General features: G+C 41.0%; 1 protein-coding gene across 1 annotated transcript in view; it reads right to left on the reverse strand.

Moving 5' to 3' along the window:
- The window catches only part of LOC107661101 (tripartite motif-containing protein 16-like), an 11,416-nt gene extending 5,911 nt beyond the window's left edge, over positions 1 to 5,505 (reverse strand). The window contains exons 1-3 of the mRNA XM_016450561.1: positions 5,287 to 5,505; positions 4,600 to 4,695; positions 4,286 to 4,519 (exon numbers count right to left, since the gene is read on the reverse strand). Of these exons, the coding sequence (XP_016306047.1) occupies positions 4,286 to 4,519; positions 4,600 to 4,695; positions 5,287 to 5,505 (549 nt within the window). The remainder of the gene's footprint in view (positions 1 to 4,285; positions 4,520 to 4,599; positions 4,696 to 5,286) is intronic.
- Positions 5,506 to 11,689: the final 6,184 nt, after the last annotated feature.

Below are 11,689 nucleotides of genomic sequence, written 5' to 3' on the forward strand. Positions count from 1 at the left end.
GGGGCATAGAGGAGATACAATAATGTACAGTATGTGGAAAATAATGTGTTTTTTTAACCTTAAACCGCATAAACACATTTCATTACACCAAATACACCAAATAAACATTGATTTAGCAACATCATATGACCCCTTTAATATATAGTGCACGAAAACATTATGGTGCTTTATAATGTTTTTGTGCCTTTCGTCGGGCTTAACAATAACACAGAATAGTATACGCAGTATATCGAATTTGGATCAGTCTCATCTGACCGATACGCGATCCGGCAGAAAATGGCATTATCGGAGCCGATACTGATACTGAGTATCGGATCGATGCATCCCTAGTTTAAATAGTGACTGTGATGCTGCAGTGTGTGCGAGACCTGATGAATAAGATCAGAATTAACATATTTATTAATTTTAATTAAATTTTAGTCATTTTTCATTGACAGTTTTTTGACATGTAATTCACATATTTAAGCCAAAATTCTTAATATTCAAAGTCATGCTGTCAACGCGTTATAAATGTTTAACATTGTTAAATTTCTTTAAGGCAACTTCCGCACATTCATTCATCTATTTTAATACTGCTCTTATGAAAATTAACCATGGTTTTGCAAACCATAGTTTAACCATGGTATGTGTAGTAAAACTGTAGTAATACAAATGGAAATCAGTCCGCAAAAAAATAAACAAACATGGTTACTACATTTTTACTATAATAAAACCATGGTTAATTTTTGTAAGGGTGTTTATCAGTCAAATGAATTTAAACAGGTATGAAATATGATCAGTAAGAGAAAAACATTGTTAATGAGAAGGAGGGGTGTGCCGATCCGATACTCAGTATTGATATCGGCTCCGATACTAGCATTTTCTGCCGGATCGGGTATCGGTCAGACGAGACCGATCCAAATCTGATATTCTGTGTATACTATTCTGTGTTATTGTTAAGCCCCACGAAAGCCACAAAAACATCATAAAGCACCATACAATTTTCGTGCACTATATTCCAAGTGTTCTGAAGCCGTTCCACAGTTTAATGTGAAGTATAGATGAATATTTATGTAAACTCTTCTCTTCGTTGCGGCTTTCAGTCATCCTCCATTCAGCATTCAAACTGCGTATCGTGTTTGGTTACGACAGTCAAGACGATGAAACTCTCTCCAAGATGATTCAATGTTCCTAATATTATACTTGATCTGCAAATAAAGATAAATGGTTTTGCATAAAATGACTTTATCTTGCTGGAGTTTCATTTTGTGTCTAAATCATGTTTATTTCTACTGTGTTAGAGCACTATGAATTGCTTTTCACGAGCACAGTAACTGAGATTTAAAACTGTTAAAAGAAAGGGCTCAATAAACTATCGCACAGATTTAATTCACTATGCATCAATGTCTCTTCCCTTTGTGCTTTGAACTTTTCTATGCGGAGCGCTGTGCCTGCGCGCTGTGACTCAGTGTTGCTTCAAGCGCATCATTCTGCGCACAGGATGCGCATAAGCGCTTTGTGCCGCTCTTTATTGGAGCCTTTCGTATCATAATACTTTTGCACAATGACAGATTATTAATAGCTTTTCTTGTTCGTCTTATCTATCATATGTTGCTGCCTCATTACTCTGCTATACATTTAAAAAATATATATTTTAATTTTATAGTAAGCCCTATATATTTCTATATAAACATATTACTTTTTTCATTAATGCATTTTACAACCATACAAAGAGCAAAGTGTAACATTTTACCAGATTTAGTTCGACACATTAACTTTTGAATAAGTGTTTGTTTTTAAATGTTTTTATTTTTTTTTTATTTTATAAAATTATTGTGCACTCAAGATTTTTCTAGAATAACTTTTGCTACTGAATTATCCACTAACTTAGTTCATAATAGTATTTTTATCATAAGATTATGATTTTATATATTTTTTTTTCCGTTTGTTATTTTTTATTTATAAGAAAGTTATCTATATTTAGTAGATTGCGTGTAACACACAAAAGAGCGATGATCAGTTCAACACACATTGAGTTATAGAAATTCTACACTGATTAAAAAAAAACTGTGCTGGTATCGGATCGATATCGGTATTGGCTGATACTCAGAATTTTTGGTATCGGATCAGGAGCAATTCTGAAAAAGTGGTATTGAGCCACCCTTAATGAGAAGACGAACTTGACTGCAGCAGGTTAGTTGGGAAATACATTTATTTATTACTCAGAATGCACATTTGGAAAGGAACTATATTAACAGGAACATTTCAGTAGGTTGAAGTTATGAGATGTAGGCCTAAACATCCTCAGTTTCAAAACAAATACTGCACACGAACGTGCTCCTGCATAATTTATATGGACCTTCAATCCCACCGCATCAGTCTCATCCATGCTTTCCTCATTTCGTGTTGTGTCAGGAAATCGTGAAAACTGAGGCAGTGTGTCGTTGTTTAGAATTATAGCAGCCAGGTACGGTGCAGTAACACCGGCGAGAGAAGAAAGAAAGAAAGGAAGAAAGGAAAGAGAGGATTCGCCCATTAGTTTTGATTGCATTGCGATGGGACCGGAAGTGGCGATACACTGCTTCACTTACCGGATATAGGAAGTGTGATAAAGGTCTGTTCATAAAGTGAGCCGTTTACTGAATTCCTGAATGAATCAGCCGTTTGAACGAATCGAATGAAAGTCTCAAACACATTGACCGCCACCTGCTGGCAGATTTAGTTTTTTATTTAGAGTATTATTGTATTACTTCATTTAAAATTAAAAAAATGTAAAAAAAAATTAAAAAGGGGAAAAAAAACTTTAAAGGTATAGTTCACGCAAAAAAATTAAAGTATGTCATCATTTACTCAAACCTGAATGACTTACTTTCTTTTGTGGAACATAAAAAAAAGGTATTTTGATGACTGTTGGTAACAAAGCTGTTTTGGTTACCAGTGACTTTCATTGCATGGACGAAAAAAAAAGATGTTTTCTCAAATTATCTTCTTTTATGTTCTATAGTTTATGTTAGGCTGTTGTAGCCTAAACGTTTATGTGTAATAAATTTGATATTGAATCAAATCAAATATTTATTTCTAAAGTTACTATTTGTACTATGTACGTTCTCATTTAACACAAAAAATAGCTTTAAATAAACTGTTGGGGGTATTTTCACAGCCAAACGTAATTTGCTATTAATTAGATTAATTAATCGACACATCATGTAATTAATTAGATAAAAAATTTAAATCGACTGACAACCCTAGTTTCTATACACTGAAGCATTGCTAATATACAGCCTCACTTCATGTTTGGGGTCTTCATGGTCACATTTATCAATGTGTTACAGGCAAATAAAAATATGCATTTTTTAATCATGTTTGATGATCATCTGATCCAATTTTGATGAACGTTACTCAGAATCTATACTATTAAGTCATGTGACACAGCCACAACAGCACTTATGTTTTATTTATTTTTTCCTTTTTATTCGAAACATGCCCAAACGCATTAACTATATCATGAAATATCTTGATTCTCACCTTTATAGATTATGTTGATCTATGATGGTCAAAGTAACCTAATAATGTTATCTATTAACTATGCATAAAAACCTGTCTGTTTACTTAATTAACAGATATGGGTGTCATGCCATAACATATTTTAATACGACTGAGTTTATATTTAATGTGAATAAAAACATTGCAAGTTAGGCTACTAAATCATAACACTTTCATTGTACAGAAAGAGAGCAAAGAACATTTACATTATCAAAAAACATTTTCACCGACAGTCTAGTTCAAGCACTCTCAAAAACTCCCATTAAAATCACTGAAGCTGTTTACACTATGAAATTAATATCTTACAGATTCGTACTCACATTTGCACTTTCTTGTTTCTGACGAGAGAATTTGCCAGAAAGAGGTATTCAGTCAGCGAGCAAGTGAAGAAAACAATGGCATTTTTGCATGACTCATCTGAACACCTCTGATTGGTCATTGCATTCATAAGCTCAACAGCATCGTGTGTGATTGGTTAATGCGCAGTGCTGTAAAAACACGTATCTGGCTCAGCGCCAGCCAGCGAATGCAGATTTGAATTTAGCAGCTGATGATATGACACGCTGAACGGTCTAATCACGCCGGTGTGATTGTATTAAATATATAAAATATTAATCGGCTATTTTTTTGTCTTTTGGAAGCTGCGTTCAAAATCCACTTGGCTCAAAAATCTCACTTTGAATGGGCATTACACCTCTGGTCTCCTGTCACAGCAGGATCTGCTCAAGGCCACTATGATCCTGTTCTTCTAGATCTCTGTTACCTGCAGGAACTGGATGTGATCCTGTGTGTGTGAAAGCTGCTCCAGCTCAGCGTCTCTCCTCCTCAGATCATTGATCTCCTGCTCCAGTCGCTCCAGTCGTCCTTCAGCTCGACTCACTGCAGTCTTTTCCTGATCTCTGATCAGCCGTATCAGCTCAGAGCGGCTTCTCTCAATGGAGCGGATGAGCTCAGTAAAGATCCTCTCACTGTCCTCCACTGCTGTCTGTGCAGAGCGCTGTTAGGACACACAGTGATTCAGGCTTCAGTGAGTCTGAACTGAGACTGAGACAAACTTCTCTTCTTCTCCAGACTCACCTTATGAGACTCCACAGCCTCTCTCAGCTGCTGAAGATCTTTCTCTCTCTGCTGGATTCTCTGCTGGAACGTCTTCTGCGTCTTCTTCAGCTGCTTCTGCAGGACAAACGGATGATAGTGAACATCACAGAAAACTACTGGCACTAAATCTTCATGTGAACAGATGAATTCAGTAAAAGTGGAGCTGTTAACTAATGGCTGTAGGTTCAAACTCCAGAAGTGATGATCAGTTACAATCATCATACATGAATAAATAATAAGTTTAAGGCTTTTTTCACACTGCAAGTGTAAGTATTATAAAAGTGAAACTGACACAGACGTAGAGCTTCACATTGACAGTATTTCTGTGTTCTGTGTAATTAATATGCGGCTCTACACTGAAAATAAATGAACAAAGTAAAGCTATAAATGACTCCGGAATTCAGTCAGATTTACTGAATAGAAACTCATCTGTCACTGCATTTTACTTACATTTTGACTGATGGAGTATATATTTTGTCAAAGAATGGGTGAATAGCTCCATCCATTATTATATGTTGCTTAATCATGGTGTATTGTATGTGTTGATAAAGTTTTATGGTGCATTTTCAGCAAAGAGTGAAACACTTCTCTGTTAATATGGGTGCCGATATAAACACATATGAAATGAATGTAAGCAATACTTCATCAGTGTCTAGTTTTAAATACCTGCTTGTCTGTCCTCTGTTCTGCAGCTGATACAGTGTCGTGGTTTTTATGTTCGATAATCGTACACAGCACACACGTGTTTCCCGTTTCCTGGTTCTGTGTTTGAGTGATGTGTGTGAAGTTCAAACAACCCACATCCACTGCTAAAACTCCCCTCTTCTCCTTCTGTTGAGCTTCTCCCTCAGTTGAGCTGTTGTGTGTTTGTATCTCTGTATTCATGCAGTAAAATGGCAGAAGCCAGAGTTTCTCCGGATGAGTTCATGTGTCCACTGAGGGCAGCTGTAGACTCTCATCTGATCCTCCTGATCCCAGCAGTCTGTAATACAGCTCTTACAGTAACTTTGTTCGCAGGGAATGACCACTGGATCCTTCAAGAGATCCAGACACACTGGACACAAGAACTCATCCTGAGAAAATCCGAACTGAAGTCCACAAACTAATAAATTCTCAGATTTTACTCGCTAGTGTGTGAGTTGGAGGCTAAGTATAAGTTTAGCACAGATATATTTTCACTCGCCGAAAACACTGAGCGCTTTAGAGTTTTACTCCGTCAAGCGATCTGTGCTTTTTTTCAGTTCATCTCAATGGATGCACAGCGCACCTGTATTTGACGCACCGTAAACTCTAGTGTGAAGCGCACGACTTGTCGTCGCTTTGTCTCACACACGCAAAGAGAGAGAGAGAGCGAGAGAGTCTTGCATACAGTGCAGAATTGACGCACTACATGTAAACGATATTCTTTGTTGTATTTTCCTGTCTAAACAGTGTTCCTTTGGAATTCTTCAGCTTTTAAGAACTGCCGTTGTTCTGTCGATTTGTCCTACCTTGTCAGATTTTCCTACCATAGTGCAAACTTTTAGCTATATCTATCGATCCATCCAACCTCATCGAAAAATTCTACTGTGAGTTTCTGCTTCGCGCCTGTGACTACGTAAAATAATTCAGTGTAACTTTGCCAAAGATTCTTATTAGGCAATGGTATAGGTAATGGTATAGTGCCAATAACATCATCAGATTGTCCTACAATTATAAAATGAATAGGAAGGATGATTTTAAAAAGTGAAAAGTGACGTGACATGTGGCCAAGTATGGTGACCCATACTCGGAATTAGTGCTCTGCATTTAACCCATCCTAAGTGCACACACACCGTGAACACACACCCGGAGCAGTGGGCGCCCGGGGAGCAGTTGGGGGTTCGGTGCCTTGCTCAAGGGCACCTCAGTCGTGGTATTGAAGGTGGGAGAGAGCGCTGTACATTCACTCCCCCCACCTACAATCCCTGCCGGTACGAGACTCGAACCCACAATCTTTGGGTTACGAGTCCGACCCTCTAACTATTAGGACACGACTATACAGCGCAAATACGTTATTAAAATAAACAGGTAGGATGATTTTACAGCGCAAAATACCTAATCAGATTGTCTTACTGTCACGGTTCTGGACTTTTGTTTGTGTTCCTGATCTCCTGTCTTTTGTTCCTTTGACCTAGTTTTCCTGAGTTGCCCTGATTAGTTCATTCGGTTCCACCTGTGTTTATTAATGATCTCGTTTGTCTCCTATTATTTAAGCCCTGTGTTTTGCCCTTGCTCCATAGTTCCGGTATTTATGTTATATTGATGTTGATTTGTGTTAATCTCCTGCATTTCTCCTGCCTGTGGATTTATTAAAGGACTATCTTGTTTATTTCTATTCCTGCGTTGTGTGCTTTCCATAGCTACACGTGACAGAATACCGGAACAGTTAAGAGTTTTGCTGCGGTTTTTTTCCCCCCTTGCCTTTTGTTTTTTCTCCCACTATGGACCTGCCTGCAGTCCAGCTGCTTTGCCTGGAGCAGTAGGAACATCCGCTGGAGGACCACACCAGGGACTTTATCAATCTGGCGTGTCTTACTCACTTCCCGGACCGCTCGCTCTGTGTTTTCTACATCACCAGCCTGAGCGAGTGGTGTAAGGCACGCCTGCCAACGGACGGTCCAAAGGAGAATATAGCCGCATTTGTGGAGTGGGTGCTGGAGAGTAATGGACTATATTTCTCCATCTGCCCCGCTGAGGAGGATATCTCCAGCCCCACTCACGAACCAGAGACCAGCCAGCCGTCATCCCGCTGCATGGAGCAATTGCCTGAGCCCGCCGTGACACGTGAGCCAGCGTGCACACCTGCGACTGAGCCGATCATCGCCCCACAGCCTGAGCCTCAAAAGAGTTCTAGTCAAGTCAATTCAGTTGTCACCTTTATTTATATAGCGCTTTTAACAATACAGATTGCGTCAAAGCAACTGTACAGCATTAATTAGGAAAATAGTGTGTCAATAATGCAAAATTACAAACACTCAATTTTCAGTTAAAGGCAGTTCATCATTGAATTCAGTGATGTCATCATCCAGCTCAGTTCAGTTTAAATAGTATCTGTGCAATCAAGTCGACGATATCGCTGGAAATTAAGTGTCCCCAACTAAGCAAGCCAGAGGTGACAGCGGCAAGGAAACAAAACTCCATCAGTGACAGAATGGAGAAAAAAACCTTTGGAGAAACCAGGCTCAGTAAGCGTGAAAAGTAACGGCCCTAGTACTGAGCCTTGAGGTACTCCAAAGTGCACTTATGATCGATATGATACTTCTTAATTTACTGCTACGAATTGATGGCGGTCAGATAAGTACGATTTGAACCATGCTAATGCACTTCCATTAATGCCAACAAAGTTTTCTAGTCTATTCAAAAGAATGTTGTGGTCAATAGTGTCGAACACAGCGCTAAGATCCAATAGCACTAATAGAGAGATACAACCATGATCAGATGATAAGAGCAGGTCATTTGTAACTCTAATGAGAGCAGTCTCAGTACTATGATACGGTCTAAATCCTGACTGGGAATCCTCACAGATACCATTTCTCTCTAAGAAGGAATATACTTGTGAGGATACTACCTTTTCTGGTATCTTGGACAGAAAAGGGAGATTCGAGATTGGTCTGAAATTAACTAGTTCTTTGGGGTCAAGTTGTGTTTTTTTGATGAGAAGCTTAATAACAGCCAGTTTGAAGGTTTTGGGGACATATCCTAATGACAATGACGAATTAATAATAGTCAGAAGAGGATCTATGACTTCTGGAAGTACCTCTTAGGATTGTAACAAAAGTTCAAAGTAAGGAAGGAAGTGACCAAGGTTGGCATTTTGGAAACCCGTGTAGCCTTATTCAATAACTCGATGTCAACTGCGCAAATCCAGTTCCTTGGGTTTCTCTCTCAGGCAGGGTAATGTTCATGAGTCTCCGTCCCGTCTCTCTCTGCCTCCACGTTCTCCAGTCGCTCTTTTAACTGGTCTTTCCAGGCCAATTACTGCAATCAGACACAGGTATTCATCATTTTGCACTTGACCTACTTACTAACCGCTCGTCTCCCAACCTTCTCTCTCGCTGCAGACTTTGCTGAACCACGCCCCCCTCGCCACATACCCCCACTGCCCGACTCAGGCCGGGGAGCCCTCCGGCCTGCAGCACCCCCCTTCCATTTCTGGAGAGAAAGTCGGCTACAGCCATCCATACACCCGGCCTGTGGACCACCTTGAATTCAAAGGGCTGTAATGCCAGATACCAATGGGTGATCCACGCGTTGGTATCTTTCATACGGTGGAGGCACTGCAGGGGTGTGTGGTCTGAACAGAGAGTGAATTCCTGTCCCAGGAGATAATAGCGGAGGGTAAGAACCGCCCACCGGATCGCCAAGCATTCCTTCTCAATGGTGCTGTACATCGTCTCTCTCTTAGAGAGCTTTTGACTGATGTACAGCATCATATACATGTCACGTACAATACGCAAGCTTTACGAATTATTGGGCATTAAATAGCCGCGCGATGAACTGTTCCAGCACCACGCAATCGATGATCTGGTCGACGTCGCTTCCCCTGGCCAACAGCCATCTGCGACACGCGTCCCGGAGCTGCTGAGCCATCACGAAGGGCCGGCCGTTTTCCCCCAGCTCCAGCGATCTGAATCGCTGACGGTGTTGCTCGGGGTTCAGGCCGACCCGCTGGAGGATGGCTCGTTTGAGGTCGTCATAGACCAGGAGGTTCTGAACTGGCAGCTGTTGAGCAGCCATCTGTGCCTCCCCCGAAAGCAGCAGAATGAGACGCACTGGGCAGTTCGTCCGGGGCCACCCACATGCCTCCGCGGTCCTCTCGAAGAGGTTGACGAAGGCCTCCGGATCATCCTGTGGGCCCATCTTTTTCAAAGGCATGTGGGCTGGCAGGGCCGGGGCAGATGGACTTCCCCCAGCCCGAACCTCCCGGTCCATCAAGCTCCGTAACAGCTCGCGGTCCTCTTGCTGCGTCTGGACGAGGGCCCGGAACCGACGTTCCTGATCCTCCCTCATGTCCAGCAGTGCTTGATGGTGCTCCTGATGGAGTCCCTCGAGCGAGTGGATGACCTCCGGAAACGGCGAACTCGACGGAGATGACATGATGGCAGTGGCGTTAGCCCTTCCTTCCCGGGTTTCGGCACCAGTGTAACAAAAGTTTAAAGTAAGGAAGTGACCAAGGTTGGCGTTTTAGAGACTCGTGTAGCTTTATCAATAACTCAAAATTCTAACAAACAAAAGTCTCGCTCTCTGCGCATTCACACAATGTCAACTGCACAAATCCAGTTCCTTGGGTTTCTCTCTCAGGCAGGGTAATGTTCATGAGTCTCCGTCCTGTCTCTCTCTGCCTCCACGTTCTCCGGTCGCCCTTTTAACCGGTCTTCTCCAGGCCAATTACTGCAATCAGACACAGGTGCTCATTATTTTGCACTTCACCTACTTACTCACCGCTCGTCTCCCAACCTTCTCTCTCGCTGCAGACTTCGCTGAACCACGCCCCCTCACCACAAGGAGCTTAGATGGAATAGGGGGCTAACATACATTTTGTTGGTTTAGATGATTTAACAAGTTTATAAAATTCTTCCTCTCCTATAGTAGAGAATGAGTGGAATTGTTCCTCAGGGGATCTATAGCACACTATCTGATGCGATACTGTAGCTCACGGCTGCATGGTTACAATTTTATCTCTAATAGTATCGATCTTGGAAGTAAAGTAGTTCATAAAGTCATTACTGCTGTGCTGTTGGGAAATGTCAACACCTGTTGATGTTTTATTTTTCGTTAATTTAGCCACCTTATTGAATAAATACCTGGGGTTATGCTTGTTTTCTTCTAAAAGAGACAAAAAGTAATCAGATCTAGCAGTTTTTAATGCTTTTCTGTAGGATAGGGTACTTTCCCGCCAAGGAATACGAAATACCTCTAGTTTTGTTTTCCTCCAGCTGCGCTCCATTTTCCGGGCTGCTTTCTTTAGGGTGCGAGTGTGCTCATTATACCACGGTGTCAGACTGTTTTCCTTAATATTCTTTAAGCATAAAGGAGCAACCGTATCTAAAATGCCAGAAAAGAGAGAGTCCAGTTACTGTTACATCATCAAGTTGTTCTGAGGTATTGGATATGCTAAGGAATTGAGATAAATCAGGAAGATTACTTACAAAGCAGTCTTTTGTGGTAGAAGTGATGGTTCTTCCATACTTATATCAAGGAGTAGAATTTACAGTTTTAGCTATATGAAGTTTGCACAAGTCTAGATAATGATCTGAGATATCATCGCTTGGCTGCATAATCTCAACACCATCGACATCAATTCCATGTGACAGTATTAAAAAAAAGCTTCCGGCTTCGCTACCGTTCGGATGTTCTTGCTTAGTGCTCTTCGCTTTGCTTCCTATTTCTGTACTTTTCTCTGATTTTTCTAAGATTTTTATTTCAGCAGATCAGCACAGTGCTCAAACAACACATTTTTGGCACAAACACTAAAACTAAAAACTCTTTGGGACTGGAATAATACAACTAAAAAGAAGACTTTGCCTCCCACTGCCAGCAGCTTACATTCCGGAGACGGGAAAACACAGCTGCCCACATTCAAACAGAAGAGAAAGAAAATGCCTCCTCTTGAATCTACTTGCTGCATGAACTGCTGCAAACTTCTACAAAGGATTGCGGTTCTTGAAACAAAGTTACTTGCTGGACTTCCAAAACAGGCAGAACACTCAGCAGACCGTCGTCACGGACCCCCTCAGCATACAGACGGTGAGTCCCATGAATCTAGTGAATCTCAACAATTTATACCAAGTGTAGAGGAACAAGCCAAAACTGATTGTCACACTAATCGATGGCACAAACAGAGAGCGAGAACGCAGTAGAGACATCAGATTGTCAAGCCCAGGACTCTGATAGTGGACGACTCCATTATCAGAAACATCAGTAGCAGAAATATAACAACATGCTGCCTTCCTCAAGCAACAGTTTCTGATATGAACAAGGAACTTCGGAAAATTCTAATGAAGCACAAGACTGCAAATCGAATCATCATCCATGTGGGGAAGAATGC

The sequence above is a fragment of the Sinocyclocheilus anshuiensis genome, unplaced genomic scaffold (assembly GCF_001515605.1).
Source record: "Sinocyclocheilus anshuiensis isolate Anshui unplaced genomic scaffold, SAMN03320099.WGS_v1.1 scaffold5014, whole genome shotgun sequence".
Classification (NCBI taxonomy): domain Eukaryota; kingdom Metazoa; phylum Chordata; class Actinopteri; order Cypriniformes; family Cyprinidae; genus Sinocyclocheilus; species Sinocyclocheilus anshuiensis.